We start from the raw sequence: 22,558 nt of genomic DNA, 5'->3' as shown, positions 1-22,558 counted from the left end.
CGCGGAGCGGACCATCTTGTTCCGCTCCATGATCTTTGGTGCACACCAGGTTGATTGCATTCGTCGAAACAGGGCAGACCGCGTGAAGGTTGCAATCTCCCACCCCTGTGGATAGACAACGTTTCAGGATGGGACTCTTCTCTCTGAAGAATATGGATACGTAACATTTTGGAACAAGACAATAGACACAAAAAGCTGGAGTAACTCAGTGGGACAGGCAGCATCTATAGAGAGAAGGAATGGGTGACCCTTTAGTCCAGTTAGAGAGATCTAGACAATGATGTTGAGAGATAAAGAACAATGTGTAGTGGCCTGGACAAGGTCAGGAAAAGGCTAGACGCCAGGCAGGTTCAGAAGTCCTTTAATGAAGCAAAGCAAAAAACCAGAACACCCCCCGAGCAGGAACCGGGAAACCCCTTGGGCAGACAATCGTCCCTGTCGCTCAAGAGCCGAGGCGGATAATCCAAGGAGTGGCCTAATCTCCAGGAAACGCCACAGGACCCGCCCCCCCCCAAGAACCGGAGGCACAAAATGGACAGGAGGGTGCACTCGGCGGCCAGCCCAGGTGCGCCCCATGCCAGGCGACCGACCAACAGGTCCAGGGAACGGACTAGCCACTGGAGGGGGTACCCTCACCGGAGGGCGCCCTCGTGTGCGTGGCCACACTACCAGCACCTGCCGATCAATGTCGACCCGAAACGTCACCCATTCGTTCCGAATAGAGATGCTGCTTATCCCACTGAGTTACTCCAGCATTTTCTGTCTATCTTCGATGTAAACCTGCATCTGCAGTTCCTTCCGCACCAAGTAATCAGTTTTGTGTGCAAATCATGAATATCTGGTACAACGAGTCAATCTGAAGCCAACGGTTCTTTTCCAGAAACCTTACACTTGTAAACTGTAAACTTGTTAAAGTTCTATTACATCTGCACCGACCAGTGATCTCCATACACTAATACTATCCTAACACTAACACTAAGGACAACTTCACATTTATACCAAGCAACTAGCCTTCAAACCTGTACGTCTTTGGAAGGTGGGAGGATACAAGACGGAGCTTCCCAGAGAAAACCTATGGGGAAAATGTACAAACTCCGCACAGGCAGCACCCACAGTCAGGACCGAACGTGGGTCTCTGCATTTATCAATTTAGTGCTGGGGATGAGGGCATTAAGTATTGGAGAATCCTGGTTATTTCAGCACATGACAGAGAGGTTTAAGACGATGCCAGTGTTCAAATTCATTAAAGGAACAGGTGGAGCAGATAGGGACCATGTGTTCCCAGTGGCGAAAGGTGACAAACAGGTGATTGGCAGCTGAATTTGTAGTCACAGGAAGATCCGACTGAGGAGTTAACAAACTGCTGTATGAGAAAGACGATAGAGTGCTGAGTAATGCTCTACCTAGAGGTTTTCAGCGTACTAGGTCCAGCTCCAGACAATTTCTGCTTGGTTCAATATCCTTAACAAGTTGAACCAAACAGTTAATTAACATGACTTAAAACTGTTTTCAGTACAGTAGAAGGCAGGTTTTTGATATTGAAAGGTGCAATACGTACAGTTGTTAAAGCCCTGTCCCACGGTACGAGTTCATTCCAAGAGCTCTCCCGAGTTTAAAAAAAATATCAAACTCGTGGTAAGCACGGAGAATGAATGCAGCGGGTACTTCGGAGCTTGGGGACGTCACTTAGCGCTAACGGCAGATACTCGGGAAGACTTGCTAACGGCAGGTAAGCTCGGGAAGACTCATATTTTTCAACATGATGAAAAATGTCAACAAGAGCCCCGAGTACCGACGAGTGGCCATTACCGTAAATCTCCGAGTTCGAATCAGGACAAACTCGGGAGAACTCTTGGAATGAACTCGTACCGTGGGACAGGGCTTTTGCTTGGATATAGGCAAATGGAAACTATCACAACAGGGCACAAATTTTCATTAACCTCTTTTAAAATGAATGAATAAGTTTATTGGCCAAGTATTCACATACAAGGAATTTGCCTTGGTGCTCCGCCCACAAGTGACATCATGACAGCGAGTTAGGAATGACACATAAAACATTCATGATTAAACATGTGAATTAAATAAAATACCAGAGCAAAAGGGTGCTACAGATTTTTGGTTATTGAGTAGAGCTGCTACTCGTGGAAAAATGCTGATTTTATGGCACGGTGAGAGGGGTCAGAGATGATCTTGCCCGCTCGCTTCCTGGCCCTTGCAGTGTACAGCTCATCAATGGAGGGAAGGTTGCAGCCAATAACCTTCTAAGCTGATTGGATGATTAGCTGCAGCCTCCAGATGGCGTGCTTGGTAGCTGAGACCATGATGGAGAAGGCGAGGACAGACCCTACGATGGCCATGTAGAATTGGACTGTGGCAGATTGTGCTTCCTCAGCTGCAGCAGGAAGTACATCCTCTGTTGTGCCTTTTTGACTGTGGAGTCGGTGGTGGCAAATATACAATGTACAAGCTGATAGTTGGCTCAAGTCAATATGATTTATTTCACCAAATCTGGTATTAAAACTGAGCATCTGATAAAGCAAGTAAATAAAAGAAAACATTTGGAATAAACAATATGTTTAATATGAAATTCAGAGCACAGCATCCATAGCACCTGCCCAAGGTTCAATCCCAGGCCGACCAGGAAGATTCCAGTCTCTCACTTGTCCTCCACTTCCCCTTCAGCAATTTCACTCTCTCCCATCCTCTCCTGTACCTCATCCACTTTTTTTTTAAAAGCACTTGCCATAAAACATTCGGCATACTTCTGCAGATTGTTTTAGTATCCTATCTTTACTCAAGACTATCTACAATGGCTCAATTTTGAATATTATTGGCGATAGAGCACAAAGGTGGATATGCAAAACAGATTAATTAAATACAACAGGATGCAGTTAGTGAAATACAGGATCTTTGGTTTCAACATTCAATTCTTGGTGATAAAATGGACTTATGAATGTTCGTTATAACGATTTAAGATTTTGAACATCCAGCAACCTATGTATGCCCTTCAGGTAGCCCCAGCATTCCCTCTCGCTCTATCCCTCCCACACAAGGCGCACTAGCTTCTTGTTTTCAATGGCCTGTTTCCTTTATCATTGTTGCTTTTTTGTATATCTTTCATTCATTGTGCTTTATCTCTCGACATATCGCCTATATCTCTCGTTTCCCTTATCCCTAACCAGTCTGAAGAAGGGTCTCGACCCGAAACGTCGCCCATCTCCAGAGATGCTGCCTGTCCCATTGAGCAACTCCAGCTTTTTGTGTCTATCTTCGGTTTAAACCAGCATCTGCACTTTCTTCCTGCACAGAATTATAGGTGTGGGTTTCAGAATTTCCCGAACCAACCCATGTTTAAACAAACACTGCAAACGTAAATGGTTGAGACCACTCAATCAAAGCCATGATAAAGAATTCTTTGTTACTTTATTCGTGCATATTATATACAAGCAAGAGATTCATAAAAAGTGTTCACTAAAACCTGTTACAAATATAAAAAGTATACATACATATACAAATGGAATACACAGGAGCTAAAAATTAAATTAAGTTTAAAAATGCTTATTACTTTTTGTTCTCGTAGGAAGCACAATAAGGATGAGATTTTGTAATTATGAAAAATAAAACAGATGTCAAACAGTAGTCAGATTATACAGTAAAAACAACAAATATGCTAGATATATTCAGTATGTCAGGCAGCATCTGTGGAGAGGGAAGATATCAGGTTTTCAAACAAGTAGTCTTTTCTATCAGCAGCCAAAACCTATGCTGGAGTTCTGGAGGAAGTTAACTTTTCACAGATGCTCTTTCCCTCCACAGATGCTGCTGAGGAATTACAGTGTACAACGTTAGTAATGCAGATTTCCAGCATCTGTGGATTTTTGCTTTGCAACTTGATCATCTTGAAGCAATAGAAAAAGATCAAATAAGACTTGTTCTGCATGTTCCTTAGAAGTTATCATTCCAGTTCATGACTTTATCATATTCTTGAATTCTCTGTTTGATATGGGAGAGTTTGTTTTTCAAATATTCACAACGTTCTTTTTTCTCCAGGAATGTGGGATCCTGCACAGAACAATAATAGTCATATCATCCGGTGTCTTAAGGTTAATATTTACACCTGTCTAGCTGTGAAAGATTTTCCACCAAAAAACCTCCCGTTAGCTGCCACCCCCATAGTTAGGCATGGTCCTTTACCCGAGTTAGCCTTCTTGTCATCATTATTCCAGTTTCGCAGCCTCCAAGTTCACAATTATAAGCATACATAATGGACGGGTAGGAAAAGCTCACCTGGCCCAGGTATCAAAACCTTATTCAAATCTAAGTGTTAATAATCTAAGAGAGGCATAAAGATCAAAATGCATACCTCATTACCTCTGTAATTGGTGGACCACAATGACCATGTTAGCGGGTCCTGCATCTTTTGACATTTCTACCAGGTTGAGCCTGATCCTATCGACAGTGTAACGTGTTGCAGTCAAAATAATGAGAATATTCACTTCTGGCAGAGACTGATGTATGGTGATAATACTCATCTGTAGCATTAGTTACTTTCTTGCAGTTAAACATGCATTTGTGTAGAACTAGCAGAAATTTGCTAAAATTCTCGCAATACCTATTTTTGTGGAATCAAAACCATTATCCAGGACATAAAACATAGTGCAGATCCTCCTTCCACCATCATCACGGATGCATCTCAACATGGCCTGATCAATTTATATTTCAATTTACCACCTTAGCAACAGATAATTTATTTTTTAAATGTTAACAGTTTTACTCACATTTTTCTTCTTCTGATACTCATGGAAAACTTTTGTGATCCTGTCATACTCCTAATGGTTAGAAAAGAGAGATGTTTCATTAGATTATAATTAATAATGTCTGGTTGTCTGAATATCAAACAGAAGTTGGTAATGGAACGAATAAGTTATTTTCTTACCCCACTCGCAAAATTATTTTAAAAAAGATAAAACCCAGTGAATGTTGCCTGTTATTAACTTTGAAGAACCTATATAGATGCAAGCTGTGTTTTACAATTGGGGCAGAGGGATAAAGGCAAGCAACGCCAAAGCACCCTCATACCTTGGATGGAATCAGATCTCTCCAGGTGTCCTCTCAATCAGAGACACAAGATGGAGGAAACAACACAGCAAGGGTTCACCAAGATTTGCATTGGTTCCGCTAGCAGGAAAGCTTATAATGGGACTCTTCTGCTCTTAGACTGGGACATCTGTCTGCTGAATTGATACCAGACTAATATCTAATGCAGACTAGTGCAAACCCATTTAAATGTTACAAAATAGATTGTAAAACAAGGAAATCTTGTGGTTCTCGTATAGGAAAAAAACTAACGTAGAGTACAAGTGATTGGGAAGGCGAATGCAATGTTGTTTTTTATTGTAGTAAAAAGTAGGGAGGCAATTATTTAACTTCACAGGGCACTGGTGAGATATTCAAGGAAGGATGGGCTTGCACTGCAAATAGTTCACTTGCTTGATTTCTGGGTTGAAGGGACTTGCGTATGAAGAAACGATTGAGCAGGCAGTGCCTACAGACAGCAGTTTAGAAGAATGAAAGGTGATCATGTTGAAAGATAAGATTCTGAGGCTGACCAGCAGGCTAGATGCCAACAGGGTGCTTTTCCCAGTGGAGGTATCTAGAACAAGGAACCACCCACAATGGAGTTCATCATGAGTTTATTCATCTCTCCTCCAGCAAGTTGTGAAGATGGAGTCAAGGTGCTCAGAATGTGAGTGGGAAGGAGGCTGAGGCAAAGGTGAATGAGCCATGATACTTCTGAATGGAGGCGCAGCCATGTAGAGCCATCTGGTTGTGTTTCTTATCTTATTTTCTTTTAGCTGCTTAACATCCTAGGTAGCTGGTTACCCTGCCTACACTGAGCGCCTCTCTGCCTCGCGTCTTGCTGATCATGCTGGGAGGTGGGTTCCAAGTAGAAGACTGCACCTTGGGCTCCAAGACTGCAACAGACTCCAAGGAAAAGAATTCCAGCTACCCGTACCTTGCTCACCACACCCCACTGGTTAAAACCTCCTAAACTGAAAAGTAATCCATTTATTCCCTCCCCCTTTCTGTCAATTAACCAATCTTCCATCCATGGAAGTATGTTACGCTAATTAATGCGGTCTCACTTTCATACCTTCGTACAGAGATATGAATTGAGAAGAAAAATAGGAAAAAGGAGAGTACACAGATCGTTGAAGAACATCTAAACTAATCTTGGATTCCATGCATGTTCATGAAGATCTCACGCAGTGTATAAGTTGTTAAAGTGGAGAATTATGCACCGCAGAATTAATACCTTTAATCTAGATGACACCACCACTGTTAGTCAAAACTTAACAAGTTTTTTTTTAATGTTTGGGAAGGAATTGCAGATGCTGATTTATACTGAAGATAAACACTAAAAGCTGGAGTAACTCGGTGGATCAGGCAGCAACTCTGAACAAAAGGAATAGGCGCCGTTTCAGGTCAGAACCCTTCTTCTGAAAGTAAACATGCAGGTACAGCAGGCAGTGAAGAAAGCTAATGGCATCTTGGCCTTCATAACGAGAGGATTTGAGTATAGGAGTAAAGAGGTCCTTCTGCAATTGAATAGGACCTTGGCGAGACCACATCTGGATTGAGTATTGTGTGCATTTTTGGTATCCTAATTTGAGGAAGGACATCTTGCTATTGGGGCAGTGCAGCTGAGGTTCACGAGGTTAATCCCCGGGAATGTCATATGAGGAAAGATTGGAAAGACTGGGCTTGTATTCACTGGAATTTAGGATGAGTGGGGATCTGATAGAAACATATAAAAATTATAAAAGGACTGGACAAGCTAGATGCAGAAAAAATGTTTCCAATGATGGGGAGTCCAGAACCAGGGGTCAGTCTAAGAATAACAGGGAGGCCATTTAAAACTGAGATGAGAACAAACCTTTTCATCCAGAGAGATGTGAATTTGTGGAATTCTCGGCAGTAGAGGCCACTTCACTGGATGACTTTAAAAGAGAGTTAGATAGAGCTCTAGTGGAATCAAGGGATAAGGGGAGAAGGCAGGCACGGGTTACTGATTGTGGATGATCAGCCATGATCACAATGAATGGTGGGGCTGGCTCAAAGGGCCAAATGGCCTCCTCCTGCACCTATTTTCTATGTTTCAGAATGAAAGAGATCTGCCTGACCTGCAGAGTATTTTTTTTAAGGTACACAAAAATGCTGGAGAAACTCAGCGGGTGCAGCAGCATCTATGGAGCGAAGGAAACATAGAAACATAGAAATTAGGTGCAGGAGTAGGCCATTCGGCCCTTCGAGCCTGCACCGCCATTCAATATGATCGTGGCTGAAATAGGCTTGTATTATTTTTTTAAGTTGATTTTTAAGAAAGGTTAGGAACAAACACAAACTTTGCTGTTGGATAAACTGGTACAATCCTATAATGAAAAGAATATCAAATGATACTGGCAAAAAAAAAAAGAAAAAAAAAAGCTTTTTAATGGTTGAAGTTCACACAATGTGTTAAAAAATGATAAAATGATCAATTCATTCCTCTAGGTCTTCCAAAAAAAGTGCCGGCAACTTCTAGACCATGTGTGATCCTCATGGGTGAATCAGTCAGAAAACGTGTTTATGCATATGTGACAGAGACAGAGAGGGCAGGGGGCAGAGAATCACAGTTCAATTTTCCACAAAGGCTGGAGACATAGAAGCCAATTATAACATTCAATTAGCAACTTAACTGCAAATGTAAGTTAATATCTCAAAAATCTGAAAGTAATTGAAAAATTAGTATGTTGGGAAAATGAGTCTTTTTTCCCCCCAATACATACAAGCAAGCATTGTACAAAGACTTACCGTGGGCATAAGTATGTAAGCTAGCAACAAGAAAAAAAAAACATGAAACATAATCCCAAGAAAACACAGCCCCACCAAGGATGGTGAGGCCACTAAAGGTCTATTTTCCGCTTGGTGCCATAAATAAAATGCTGTAGATGTTAAATGTAGGTTCAGGAACAAAAGCTGACCAAAGCTGCAAAAGGGATGCTTCTATAATCATGTGAGCAAGCAAACTGGCCTTATCTGAAAGTGGCGCTGCAAAACATCGTGTGGATTGTCACAGTGTTGCCTTCCTGAACCAATCAGCATTACACTTGAATACTACTTTTTCTTGAAAACAAATCACTTTTTTGGTATATTACTTTTTTTCTACAACCATACGTGTATGTGGAACAATCAATTCCCTTGCATTTTAATTTGCTGTCATTAAGCTCGTAGTTAAATGCTAGATAGTAAACTGGGATCCATATAGATTTAACGAGATGCACCAACCTGTTGGGACCCTGCATGCTGAGGAAGTCTGCTCATCATGGCATCCATCTCATTGAACTTTTTCAGAACCATTTGCACTTCTCCATGAAGTTCTTTGTATTCTGCATGTTGATCGTTAAATACAGCTTTGTAACGTTCTCGTTCTTCAGGTGTTCTGATAGTAGGATACTTACTAAAACAAAAAGTTTTTTCTTTTTTTAAATTCATGTAACTCAGTGCCCCGTCTAGTTTAAAAAAAAATGATGCCAATGTTTGTGTATATAGCTCATACATATTAGCAATCAAGTAAGTACACCATTTGTATTTGCACATGCATCGGCTATCAGCATGCTATCAACCTGCTAATATTTATAGCCTAATCCATCTGTCAACATATTTTATACGTTGGTTAGACTATATGAGGAATACTGCTTTGTGTTACTATACGAGGGAAGGATAGTCCAGGATTATATGCAGAAATGTACCCCAGATTGCCTGGGATGGAGCATATCAATTATGGGGAGAGACTGGATAGACAATAGGTGCAGGAGTAGGCCATTTGGCCCTTCGAGCCAGCACCGCCATTCAATTTGATCATGGCTAATCATCCACAATCAGTACTCCGTTCCTGCCTTCTCCCCATATCCCCCGACTCTGCTATCTTTAAGAGCCCTATCTAGCTCTCTCTTGAATGTATCCAGAGAACCGACCTCCACCGCCCTCTGAGGCAGAGAATTCCACACTCACAACTCTGTGTGGAAAAAGTGTTTCCTCATCTCTGTTCTAAATGGCTTACCCCTTAATCTTAAACTGTGGTCCCTGGGTCTGGGCTCCCCCTGTAGCTGGTGTTTGTTTTCGTTGGGACAAAGGAGGCTGGGGGGGGGGGGGGGGGGGGGGGGGGGGAACTGACATGGGTTTGCAAAATAAAGGGATATAGATGGGAGAAACGTCTTCCCTGTAGCAGGTTTATCCAAATCAGATGACATAAATTCAGGATAAGGGGAAAGAGGTTATAGGGAGATTGAAGGACGAAGATTTTTTTTACCCAGAGGATGGGTGAAATCTGGAACACACAGCTGGAATGCGAGCAGGTACTCACACAATATTTATGTCTAAAAGAGAAAGCTAAATTGCTGTGGATCGTGGTCATAAATTGAATGATTATAGTTGGGTACTTCATGTAGTAGGAGACGTGATCAAAGAGCCTATTTCTGCACTGGGCGACACTAACATAAACACCAAGGTACACTGCCTCTATCTGACTATAAAACACTCTTCTTAATTGAACACTTCTATGCCCAATGCAACAGTGTGTCAAGAAAGAAAGTCTGCAAGAACTGGGGAAATTACCAAGAAAGGAGATGAGGAGAAATATCTTTTAGTTAGAGGGAGTTGAATCTGTGGAATTCATTGCAACAGAAGGCTGTGGAGGAAAAGTCAATGGATATCTTATAAGGCGAAGATTGACCAATTCCTGATTAGTATAGGTGTCGGAGGTTATGGGGAGTATGGTTATGGTTAAGAATTGGGTTGACGAAATATATGAAATAAAAATACGAAATAAAAAATACGAAGTTGGTATACGGTCTTCATAATGGAGCTTTTGTTTCTTTTTCTCTCTTTTCTTTTCTATGGCCTATTTCTTACCTTTTTTCCCCTAACTCTTTGCTTAACAGGTCTTTCTTTTTGATCACTTTTTTACAATCTCACAACTCTCTCACTTTCTTTACTTTCATTACTTTTCTGTCTTTTTAAAGCTTAAAAAATGAAGTGGTACAATAAATGTAATAAGTTATATTTGGCGTGTATTATTGTAATGCACAGTACTTCTAACAAATAAAATTATATCAAAAAAAAAGAATAGGGTTGAGAGGGAAAGATAGATCAACCATGATTGAATGTTGGGAGTAGGCTTGATGGGCTGAATGGTCTAATTCTGCTCCTATAGCTTATGAATTACTGCAAAACAATTTATGAACTTCATCAAGGCAAATCATGGCAAATTATCAAGCTGAATATTAGGAAGAAATGACCTAAAGAGTAAGATAACAGTGTCCATGTATTGATGGATGTTATCTAACAGACTTCAGAAGAGTCTCAGGTAGATTTCACACAAAAGATGGTAAATGAAGTGTGAATATGTGGAGATTGATAGTCAGGTAATTGAATTGTTGACAAGACTATTAGAAGCTAGGATATTCAATGAGTATGGTCTTTTTGGTCATAGAAACATAGAAATTAGGTGCAGGAGGCCATTCGGCCCTTCGAGCCAGCACCGCCATTCATGTGATCATGGCTGATCATCCCCTATCAATAACCCGTGCCTGCCTTTTCCCCATATCCTTTGACTCCACTAGCCCCTAGAGCTCTATCTAACTCTCTTAAATCCATCCAGTGACTTGGCCTCCACTGCCCTCAGTGGCAGGGAATTCCATAAATTCACAACTCTCTGGTTGAAAAAAATTCTCACCTCAGTCTTAAAAGACCTCCCCTTTATTCTAAGACTGTGGCCCCTGGTTCTGGACTCACCCAACATTGGGAACATTTTTCCTGCATCTAGCTTGTCCAGTCCTTTTATAATTTTATATATTTCTATAAGATCCCCCCTCACTCTTCTAAACTCCAGTGAATACAAGCCAAAAATAAGCGAATACAAGCCTCCAGTGATAACAAGCCAGTGGTCACCTGCACTAATGAAATCAAATGGATTCTGTTTGCATATATTAACATGGAATGATTGGCCTTTGTTCAATCTATGCTCGTGCTAGAAAGACAGACTTAAGGATCACATGCGAAGACCTGAAGCAAAAAAAAAAAAAATCAGACCAGAGACATAGGTTTTATGGACAAGTTCTATGTAATTCACCAGAATGAGGTGGGAAGAAAGAAGAAAAACTAGGCATCAAACATATGGGCTGGAGATCAAGGACTCAGCTAATCAACTGGTACCAGTCTTGTGCATCAGGGCAACTGAACATACACATTTTAAAATCACCAGGTGTTTTACAATTTAATCGCTAGGCCATGTAAAAAACTCCCTTTACACAGCTTTAAAAATGACAGAAAAAAATAAATGTATTAATAAGCTTGATCAATTCATCAGTTGGAAGAACTCAGCGGGACAGGCAGCATCTCCGGAGAGAAGGAATGGGTGATGTTTCAGGTCAATATCCTTCTTCAGACTGGTTAGGGATAAGGGAAACGAGACGGTGAAATAGAGGGTTAAAGAACAATGAATAAAAGATATGCAAAAATGTAACGATGGTAAAGGAAACAAGTTGTTGTAGGGTGAAAATGAGAAGCTAGTGCAACTTGGTTGGGGGAGGGATAGAGAGAATTCTCATTTTCACTGTACAAACATCTTACAATGGCCTGTTTTCTTTATCATAGTTATTTTTTTGCATATCTTTCATTCATTGTTCTTTATCTCTCCACATCACCGTCTAGTCAAGTCAAGTCAAGTCAAGTTTATTTGTCACATACACATACGAGATGTGCAGTGAAATGAAAGTGGCATATCTCTCGTTTCCCTTATCCCTAACCAGTCTGAAGGGTCTCGACCCGAGATGTCACCCATTCCTTCTCTCCACAGATGCTGCCTGTTACTACAGTTTTTTGTGTCTATCTTCGGTTTAAACCAGCATCTGCAGTTCTTTCTTACACATCAGTTGGAAGAACTATTTCAGATCATTGTAAGCAAGGGAAACTAATGTTTCAGCGAACTAACTGCAAATAAACAATGACAACATTTTGGTAACATGCAGCGACACAGCGGTAAAGTTGTTGCCTTACAACGCTTGCAGCACTGGACACCCCGGGTTCGATCCAGTCTAGGGGGTGCTGTCTGTATGGAGTGTATGTGTAAATTGGTGTGTGTAGGATAGCGTTAATGTGCGGGGATCACTGGTCGGTGTGGACTCAGTGGGCCGAAGGGCCTGTTTCCGCGCTGTATTTCTAAACTAAACTAATGCACTTCCCAGACATGGAAATACAGATGCTGGTTTACAAAAAAAAGACAAAGTCTGAAGAACGGTTCTGCCCCAAAATGCCACCTATCCATGTTCTGCAGGTATTCTGCCAGACCCAATGAGTTACTCGTCTTTGTCTTTTTTTTTAATACTCAACTGTATTAGTTAGGCAAATCTTTATCAACAAAATCTGATATAACATAACGGATCTTACAAGAATTGGAAATAAGCATGCTATTGAAATTATACAGCTTTTAATGTAATGTTGTGCAAAAGCTCCTGATCAATTCCAAATGATCTTCAGTATTAAGTCAGATTCTGTTTTGTACAATTTTCATGGACAACCTAATAATGAACATTTTGGAATTCACACTAGAATAATCACACCAAAGTACTCAAAAAATAAACAACCCCACGGAATATCTCCTGATAGGAGACAACTCCTTCAAAAGGGGAGTGATGGACAACAGTTAAAAATAATGAGCAATTTTAGCAGGAGGTGAAAGGGTAGAAATAAGCAAAGTTTTGTTGATAATTAACATGGGGCAACAACGGTTATTTGATATAACCATTTAAAAATCACTGCAATTCCTTGATCTGTCTGGCAAAATGGTTAAGAAAGTGTGTGAAGCAATCGCTACCAACACAAATTGTGGTATCCCTACACAAACTCCAGGAATAAAAACCCAATCTCTGTGAAATTGGGAAACACAACCCTATTGACTCACACACTCCTCAGAGACAGTATGTAATCCCTGTTGGCAGGCAGGCAGCCTTGCTTAGACATGTACTACGGACTGAAAGTTGAATCTTACAAAACCTGTACTCACGCTAAGTAGTCAGCCATAACAAGTGGTTTTGGAATGTGACCCGCAGGAATGTATCCACTCAGTACCGCTGGTTTCATTTCAACTGGCTGCAATTCTTTGCGGCTTGCATCAGTTACTCCAGACCTCGCTTTAGATCGCAATGCCTGCTAAAATTAAAACATAAACACAATTCGTAAGAACACAGGAATATAATGAATTGAATAAATCATTGCCCATTCAATGTTCCTCAAGTTTCAGAAATACATCTTCCTCTAAGATTTATAAAGGATACAAACGATACAAAGGACATTTATTATCACATACACCAAATGGTGTAGTGAAATTTGACTTGCCATTGCAGCACACAAATAAAGTTAAGACACAACATTAAAGAATTTAACAATAAACATAAAAACATCCCCCCACAATGGTTCCTACTGTGGGGGAAGGCAGCAAAAGTCCAGTCCCGTCCCCTGTACACCCATAGTCAGGTCTATTGAGGCCTCCGCAGTCGCCGCTATGGCAGCCCGATGCTTCAGGCCCTCTCGCCGAATGATGGAGCTCTGGCGTCGGGTGAACACTCTTAGCGGCTCGGAATGTCTGGAGCAGCCACTTCCTCCCCGGAGACGGCGGCTCTCGAAGTCCACGGGTCGCGCTGGTCGGAGCTCCGACACTGGCGACCTCGGCGTGAGATCCCAGGCTCCACGGTGTTTAAAGCTCAGCGCCGCCCGCGGCCATAGCTCTTCGTATGTTGGAGTCGGTGGTCTCAGCACTCCGGAGCCAATCGCACGGCGACCCGGGTAAGGCATCGCCCGCTCCGTGATGGTGCTTCAGCGCTCCGCTGCCGCTGAAGCTGAAGTCCTGGCCGGTCCCGGCAGGAAAACACCGCTCCAGTCTGTTGGTAGACCGCGAGGAAGGGGCGAAAACACGGTTAGGAGAAAAGCCGCATCTCCGACCAGGTAGGGACTGAGAAATATAGTTTCCCCCTTTCCCCCCCCCACTCCCCACATAAAAGACTAGAAGACCTCCAAAACAAACACTTTTAACTACCTTAAATTTAAAAAAAAGGGTGAACGGACTAACAGCTGCTGGCAGGGCAGCCATACTCGACAGCACCCCCTTGGCGTTGAGTAAACTGCAGAGTGAGTTAACTGAGCTACTTTTGATGTCATATTTGATCACATGCAACATCAACAAGCCTGAGCAAAATGGATGATATTGAAGGGGAAACCTTCCCAATGGCTTGTATCACGCTACAATGGAAAGGGATGACCAAATCTAAGTCCAACATTTATTCCCTCCACAACTACTTTGCCAAGACGTAACAAAATAAAGACACTAGAATAAGATACAACGTATGGAAGGTTGGCAGGTTGTTCTGGAAGATTGGGATCCAGGGAGAGCTAGCTAATTGGATATAGTATTGGCTTGATGGTAGGAAGCAGGGGGTAATGGTGAAACTTTGTCTTTTCCACTGGAGGTCCATATTTCGAGGTCTGCTCTATGTCTATTGCTGTTTGTCACCCATACTCATCATGTGGATGAGAATGTACAAGGCATGGTCAGAACATTTACAGATGGCATTAAAATCCAGTGCCCTCCATAATGTTTGTGACAAACGCCCATCATAGAAACATAGACAATAGGTGCAGGAGTAGGCCATTCGGCCCTTCGAGCCTGCACCGCCATTCAATATGATCATGGCTGATCATCCAACTCAGTATCCTGTACCTGCCCTCTCTCCATACCCCCTGATTCCTTTAGCCACAAGGACCACATCTAACTCACTCTTAAATATAGCCAATGAACTGGCCTCAACTACCTTCTGTGGCAGGGAGTTCCACAGATTCACCACTCTGTGTGAAAAATGTTTTTCTCATCTCGGTCCTAAAGGATTTCCCCTTTATCCTTAAACTGTGACCCCTTGTCCTGGACTTCCCCAACATCGGGAATAATCTTCCTGCATCTAGCCTGTCCAACCCCTAAGAATTTTGTAGGTTTCTATAAGATCATTTATTTATTTGCCTCTGTACTCCACAATTTGAGATTGGGTTCAGATCTGGCGATTGACTTGGCCACTCATGAATAGAAAAAAAATCACATGTGGTTAAAGTGCACATTGTCAGATTTTAATAGGGGCCATTTTTATACATTTTGGTTTCACCATGTAGAAATTACAGCAATGTTTATACATAGTCCCCCCCATTTCAGGGTACCATAATGTTTGAAACAGCAATATCATGTAAATTAAAGTAGTCACGTTCAGTATTTTGCTGCATATCCTTTGCATGCAATGACTGCTTGAAGTCTGCAATTCATGGACATCACCAGTTGCTGGGTGTCTTCTCTGATGATGCTCTGCCAGGCCTGTATTGCTGCCGTCTTAAGCTTATGCTTGTTTTGGGGGCTAGTCCCCTTCAGTTTTCTCTTCAGCATATAAAAGGCATGCTCAATTGGGTTCAGATCAGGTGATTGACGGCCACTCAAGAATGGACCATTTTTTAGCTTTGAAAAACTCCTTTGTTGCTTTAGCAGTGTGTTTGGGATCATTATCTTGCTGTGGAATGAATCGCCAGCCAATAGATCTTGAGGCATTTGTTTGAACTTAAGATAGAATGTGTCTATACACTTCAGAATTCATTATGCTACTACTATCAGCAGTTACATCATCAATGAAGATAAGTGAGCCAGTACCTTCAGCAGCCATACATGCCCAGGCCATAACACCCCCACCACCGTGTTTCACAGATGAGGTCGTATGCTTTGGATCTTGGGCAGTTCCTTCTCTCCTCCATATTTTGCTCTTGCCATCACTCTGATACAAGTTAATCTTCGTCTCATCTGTCCATAAGGCCTTTTTCCATAACTGTGATTGTTCTTTTAAGTACTTCTTGGCAAACTGTAACCTGCCGCTATTTTTGCAGCTAGCCAATGGTTTGCATCTTGCAGTGTAGCCTCTGTATTTCTGTTCATGAAGTCTTCTGCAGACAGTGGTCATTGACAAATCCACACCTGAAGAGTGTTTCTGATCTGTCGGACAGGTATTTGGGGATTTTTCTTTATTATAGAGAGAATTCTTCTATCGTCAGCTGTGGAGGTCTTCCTTGGCCTGCCAGTCCCTTTGTGATTAGTAAGCTCCCAAGTGCTCTCTTTCTTAATGACGTTCCAAACAGTTGATTTTGGTAAGCCTAAGGTTTGGCTGATGTCTCTAACAGTTTTATTCTTGTTTCTCAGTCTCACAATGGCTTATTTGACTTTCAGGGCACAACGTTTGGTCCTCATGTTGATAAAAAGCAATAAAGGTTTCCAAATGTGATGCAAAGACTGGGGGAAAGACTAGGTGCTGAGAGCTCTCTTATATACCTGCATTAAAGAGGCATTTAAACACACCTGAGCAATTGCAAACACCTGTGAAACGATGTATCCCAAGCATTATGGTGCTCTGAAATGTGGGGACTATGTATAAACACAGCTGTAATTTCTACATGGCGAAACCAAAATGTCTAAAAATACCCTTTAATAAAATCTGACAAGTGCACTTTAACCATTTTTTTTCTATTACAAATATCAAATTGTGGAGTACAGAGGCAAATAAATAAATGATGGGTCTTTGTCCCAAACATTATGGAGGGCACTGATGGTGGTATCATAGACAGTGGAAATGGGTATCAGGAATTACAGTGGGATCATGATCAGCTGGGCAAGTGGGCTGCAGAAGGGTAAATGGAATTTAATTCAGATAAGTGCTCGGTGTGGCATTTTGGGAAGAGTGTATATCAAGGCATACAGGTATAAAGACCGCCAGGTAGCGTGGCACAAGGTTTGCCGGGCAGGTACAATATTATCATAATTGGACAGGTACATGGACAGGAAAGGTTCAGACGGATATGGATCAAACGCAGTCAAATAAAACTAACTTAGATTGTGAAATCTTGATCCGGACGGACAAGTATGCCAAATAACATGTTTCCATGTTGTACGACTCTACGCTTTCATCAACAATACCCGGTATGATACTTTATTTATCAAAATGTACCTCGGTACAGTTAAATTCATTTTTGTATACTGTTCAGTACAAGTATCAGTATACAGAGGCATTTGGGTACATATTAGGTAAGCATCCCAGATACAGTACAAGTGTACAGCAGTAGTAAACTGAGACAGTATACAGTCGCCAGTTTAGTGCCATTTTCAAGTCCCATTTGTTGTAAGTGCAGGGTTCTTGATCTGACAATGAAAACGCCGTTGCAGGGTTGGCCTGGCTAAGCGTAGCTGTGGTGTCCTCCGCATCCGCTCCACCGCTGTTGGCCGCATCCAGTCCACGTGCTCCGCCTCTTGGAGCGGTTCCTGGTCTATCCCCGAGTAGTTGCTCTACTCAACAGCCAAAAATCTGTAGCCTCCCTTTGATCTGGTATTTAGTTAGTTCACATGCTTGATCAATGGTGTTTTATCATTAATGTCTTATTATTATTAATGTTTAGTGTTTTCCGAGTCATTCATAACTGTCACTGTATGTCATGTGTTACTTGTGGGCGGAGCACCAAGGCAAATTCCTTGTATGTGAATACTTGGCCAATAAACCTACTTACTTAATACCTCCAAACTCACTAACCTCCTCCCAATATATCGTTTACATGGAATTTGCACCTCCACCTGTGATCATGTGGGATTTTCAAGGGTTACATAGATGCATAAACAATAGGTGCAGGAATAGGCCATTTGGCCCTTCCAGCCAGCACCACCATTCAATGTGATCATGACTGATCATCCCCAATCAGTACACCGTTCCTGCCTTCTCACCATATCCCTTGATTCCGCAAGCCCTAAGAGCTCTATCTAACACTCTTTTGAATGCATCCAGTGAATCGGCCTCCACTGCCTTCTGAGGCAGAGAATTCCACAAATTCACAACTCTTTGTGTGAAAAGGTTTTTCCTCAGCTCAGTTCTAAATGGCCTACCCCTTATTCTTAAACTGTAACCCCTGGTTCTGGACTCACCCAATATCAGGAACATGTTTCCTACATCTAGCATGCCCAATCCTCTTAATAATTTTATGTTCCTATACGATTCCCTGTCATCCATCTAAATTCCAGCGAATACAAGCCCAGCCGCTCCATTCTTTCACTGGTTTCTTCCCACATTCGGAAAATAAAATATTAGTTTCCTACATATTGCCCCTCCATGTAAGCAAATTACTCAAATTAATAAACATGTGAACCTGAAGGGACTAATACGATTGATCTCCTAGGAACCCACATGGATCCAAATGGTGTCCTTCTGCGACAAGGAAGCAATTTACCCCTCATATTAACCATATTGCACAGAACTTTGAAGATACATTTCCAAATCACCACTTTTGCATGAAATCATGAAATGCTAAATCCAGAAACAAATAAAAATCTTCATCACTGAGGTTGCAGTGGTTCAATTAACAATTGTTCACCACTTTTTGGACAATTAAAGAAAAACTTTAAATGATCTTTCTAATTGTGATCGTACCCCTAGAATGATTGCAAAAAAAAATGCTTTAGTTTGACATATTTGCACCACAGATTTAAGTTGTGTCTGTTTCACTAGCTAACAAAACACTGTGGGTATTCAGAAATAAAAGAGACATTTAAAATTAAATTGATGACTTTAAAAACAAAATTCCTACCGTTTCTGTTGACGTGCCAGCTACTGTACTTCCCAGCTGGAAAAAAATGTGCAAGAAAATGAACACCAACTGGATACAAGCTGAAACATTTACATAGTCTGCCTGACTTGCTGAGTATTTCCTTTATTTTGTGGGGTTTTTTTAAATCCACGTCATTCAAACATTAGGGACACAGACTGAAACCAAAATAGAGCATTGCATGGAATTTAACAAATTCGCAGAATTCTCTACCACAGAAAGGTGTTGAAGCCAAATTATTAAATTATTCTATAAGGCATTAAATCTATCACACGAGGCCAAAGGAATCAAGGGATCTGGAGAGAAAGCAAGAATAGGGGACTTTATTTGGCTGGTGGCCATGCTGAATGGTGGACCAGGCTCCATGCACTAAATAGTCTACCTCTATATATATATATATATCAAATGATAACAAAGCAAAGCACCACAATTAGTTGATTTTGGCCAAGTCAACTGAAGAAGAAAATATGCAGTTTTCCCAGGCTGTCTAATCACTCCTACCCCCTCTGGATATGCTGACCCAAGTTTTAAAATTATTTTGGTTCCTCATAATTCACAATAGATCACTCCTCTGTTGAATGAAATTGCAAATATTAAACTAAACAGGAATGGTAATGGATTATTTTGTGTGCATGGCTCAACTAAATTTTTTGTGGTTGCAACCAACATGCATGTACAGGCTCACCAGGATATTAGTCAAGTGTGCGCTAATTTAAACCTTCAAACTAGAATCGCTCTCAATACTTGTTCCAATTTTGATTCTAGAAGGGGAGAGTGGTGGGGATGGTTAGGTCTACGCCAATTCCAGTGTGCGTAAAGGCATATTAAATCATTCCCCCCCCCCCCCCCCAATATCAACTTTATCTACACCTCTCAATTTTCCACACCTCCTTCACATTGCCCTTCAACCTCCTTTCCTCAAAAGGAAAACAAACCCAGTCTCTTCATTACTGAAATGTCTCATCCCAGGCAACTTTCTGGTGAATATTCTTTGCGCCTCCTCCTGTGCAATCATGCTTGACCAGAACTGCACAGATACGTGGACATTCAAACCAAATGATTAATAATATTATTATGTCCCTTCCCCAAAATATGTCATATGAGGAAAGATTGAAGACTGGGCTTGTATTCATTGGAGTTTAGAAGGAAGAGGGGGATTCTTATAAAAACATATAAAATCATAAAAGGACTGGAAAAGCTAGATGCAGGAAAAATGTTCCCAATGTTGGGCGAGTCCAAAACCAGGGGCCACAGTCTAAGAATAAAGGGGAGGTCATTTAAGACTGAGGTGAGAAAAAACCTTTTTCACCCAGAGAGTTGTGAATTTATGTAATTCCCTGCCACATAGGGCAGTGGAGGCCAAGTCACTGGATGGATTTAAGGGAGTTAGATAGAGCTCCAGGGGCTAGTGGAGTCAAGGGATATGGGGAGAAGGCAGGCACGGGTTATTGATAGGGGACGATCAGCCATGATCACAATGAATGGCGGTGCTGGCTCGAAGGGCCGAATGACCTCCTCCTGCACCTATTTTCTATGTTTCTAAAATAACAACATTTTCTATGAAGAGCAAAGAAAAACACACACATTGATTATAAAGATGCATCAGTTTAACAGAAAGATTATTACCTCAAATTCTGCATAGTTATCTCTTTTCCTTTTTGACTCGTGTCTCCAAAGCTTTAGACATACAATGGCACTGATAAGATAGAGGAACATGGTAGCAAATAGAAAGATGACTGCAGCTATTTGTCCACCTTCTACACGGCAAAATGTAGAATTCAGTGGGGTGTTGAAGAGAGGATAATAGCACAGACCACCACGGTTCATGTCATTCAAATACACTATTGCAGCGGCCAGAAAGAGGATAAAAAGAACAATATTCATGGCAAATTCAGTCAATGGCCACCAGTTGGAATCAAGTAAGATGGTGCGATAATACATGGACATGCCCAGTACAAGTAATATAATGGTGACGACCCACGCCAAGCCAGCAACAACAATAACAAAAGGAGTTTTTGGTCCATCATAGTAGTATCCTCCCTGTAAACTGTTGGCAGCGTGACTGTATGGACGAGAGTAACCAAACATATTGTACCATTCATTGTCTTTATGTATGTAGGCACAAACACAAGCAAATACACCTGCTCCAAACAGCAATTGTATTGCCCCCAAGATCCTCAGTAAGCCAGCCCATGATTTCATGTAGGAGTATTTCAAATTGTACACCTCTACCTGCTCGTTGTAGCTTTGCACAGTGCGGGTATGACGATCTAATGAATCATAGGGATCTCGAGGAAGCATAGCTTCAACTTCTTTCCGAGAGTTGTAGCTACCCCCAGAGCCTCCATATGGATCCTTGTAAGAACTCTCACCCGATTTCGGCCCTTCTTGTTTGAATTCTTCGTGAGCAGAAGGTGTAGGGGAGGCAGGCGGCGAGCACTCCACTCCATTATTGTCATTGTAAGAATCCATATTCAACTGCTGATTGTCATTTTTACCTTTGAACAAGTTTTTCACAGAATCTGGAACAAAACGTCTAACTGGTTTCAACTCCAGAGCAGTCACCGGTTCATCACCTTCATCCAAATAAAATTCACGACCCACAGGTGGATGCAGAGGTAGAGGTGGAGGTGGCAGTGGGTCTGCACTCACTGCTAAATTGCAGTCTTTCAGACTTTTGCTGCCAGATGAGGTAAGAGATGGTTGCAATAGCTGATTTTCTGTAGGGACCTCATCATATTGCGACACTCTTTCTTGATTCCTCCGAGTTTCATGGGAAGGTCTGGATTTCGGCCCTGAAGACATCAGTACGATTTTCCTCTGCGACTTAAAAATACAGTACATTTTAATTTACATATCCATTAGTTTAACAACCACACTCTGAGCTCTGAGTTGTGAGTGTCCCATTCTGTTCCAAACCAGTAGCTGCTGCATTTTGATATTCACAAGTCTTATGCCTCTTTCTCCCCCCGACACTGTTCTGTGTGGTCACTCATTTTCCCCACACTTAATTTCAGCTTATGCGAAAAGTATATTGATCGGTCCAATCTGCTGCACGTGTTGCCTGCCCGTCACTCATGTCTCCACTGACCGATATCAGCTCCTCCAGCCCAGCCAACGACAAATTTTCAACCTCAATATAATCCCATTATGGTCTCACCAATCGAAACATAGAAAATAGGTGCAGAGGTAGGCTTTTCTGCCCTTCGAGCCAGAACCACCATTCAATATGATCATGGCTGATCATCCAAAATCAGCACCCCTTTCTGGCCTTCCCCCCCCCCCCATCCCGTAGCACTAAGAGCTATTATCCATGAGAGTAACTTCCTTCAGTTCAACCCACATTCTGATCTATATTTTTGAATCTCCCATTCAAACAAACAACAATAGCTGCATGTTCAAATTCACAAGCCTCGTGCCTATTTCTCCCCCAATCACTTCCACTTCACCGTCTCATTCTTTCCTCCGAGCTATAACAAGCATTGTAGTTCAACCAGTGGTTCAAAACAGAGACAGGAAGTTTCTTTACGTCTTCAACTTTTGTGTTGGTTGTGTAAACAGTCATTTCAATTTTTGGTTCAGTATTTTAACACTTGGAACATGTTCGTGCAAATGAGATTGGAAAAAATATTAAAAACTTCATACAGCAGACAAAATGCTAATTAGCTATAAATAAGCAGTGCTTGAGATTTTTGTTCTAAACCATGTTTCAAAAAGTAAGGACTTTTAACTAGCATCCCTTTGAGGTGGAGTAAACAATTTACTGATCCAGTGACATCGCAGGAATGAAAACTGGCAT

At 41.6% G+C, this 22,558-nt stretch overlaps 1 protein-coding gene across 1 annotated transcript in view; it reads right to left on the bottom strand.

Annotated features, from left to right (window-relative positions):
* Positions 1-21,585, bottom strand: part of LOC129693689 (MARVEL domain-containing protein 2-like) — a 63,792-nt gene extending 42,207 nt beyond the window's left edge. The window contains exons 1-6 of the mRNA XM_055630476.1: positions 20,386-21,585; positions 18,742-18,777; positions 13,106-13,251; positions 8,329-8,500; positions 4,779-4,829; positions 3,951-4,062 (exon numbers count right to left, since the gene is read on the bottom strand). Coding sequence (XP_055486451.1) covers positions 3,951-4,062; positions 4,779-4,829; positions 8,329-8,500; positions 13,106-13,251; positions 18,742-18,777; positions 20,386-21,564 — 1,696 coding nt within the window. The 5' untranslated portion in view covers positions 21,565-21,585. The remainder of the gene's footprint in view (positions 1-3,950; positions 4,063-4,778; positions 4,830-8,328; positions 8,501-13,105; positions 13,252-18,741; positions 18,778-20,385) is intronic.
* Between the last annotated feature and the right edge of the window lie 973 nt (positions 21,586-22,558).

Source organism: Leucoraja erinacea, chromosome 3, assembly GCF_028641065.1.
Source record: "Leucoraja erinacea ecotype New England chromosome 3, Leri_hhj_1, whole genome shotgun sequence".
Taxonomy (NCBI): Eukaryota; Metazoa; Chordata; class Chondrichthyes; order Rajiformes; family Rajidae; genus Leucoraja; species Leucoraja erinaceus.
This window is presented reverse-complemented; position numbering and strand designations above follow the sequence as displayed.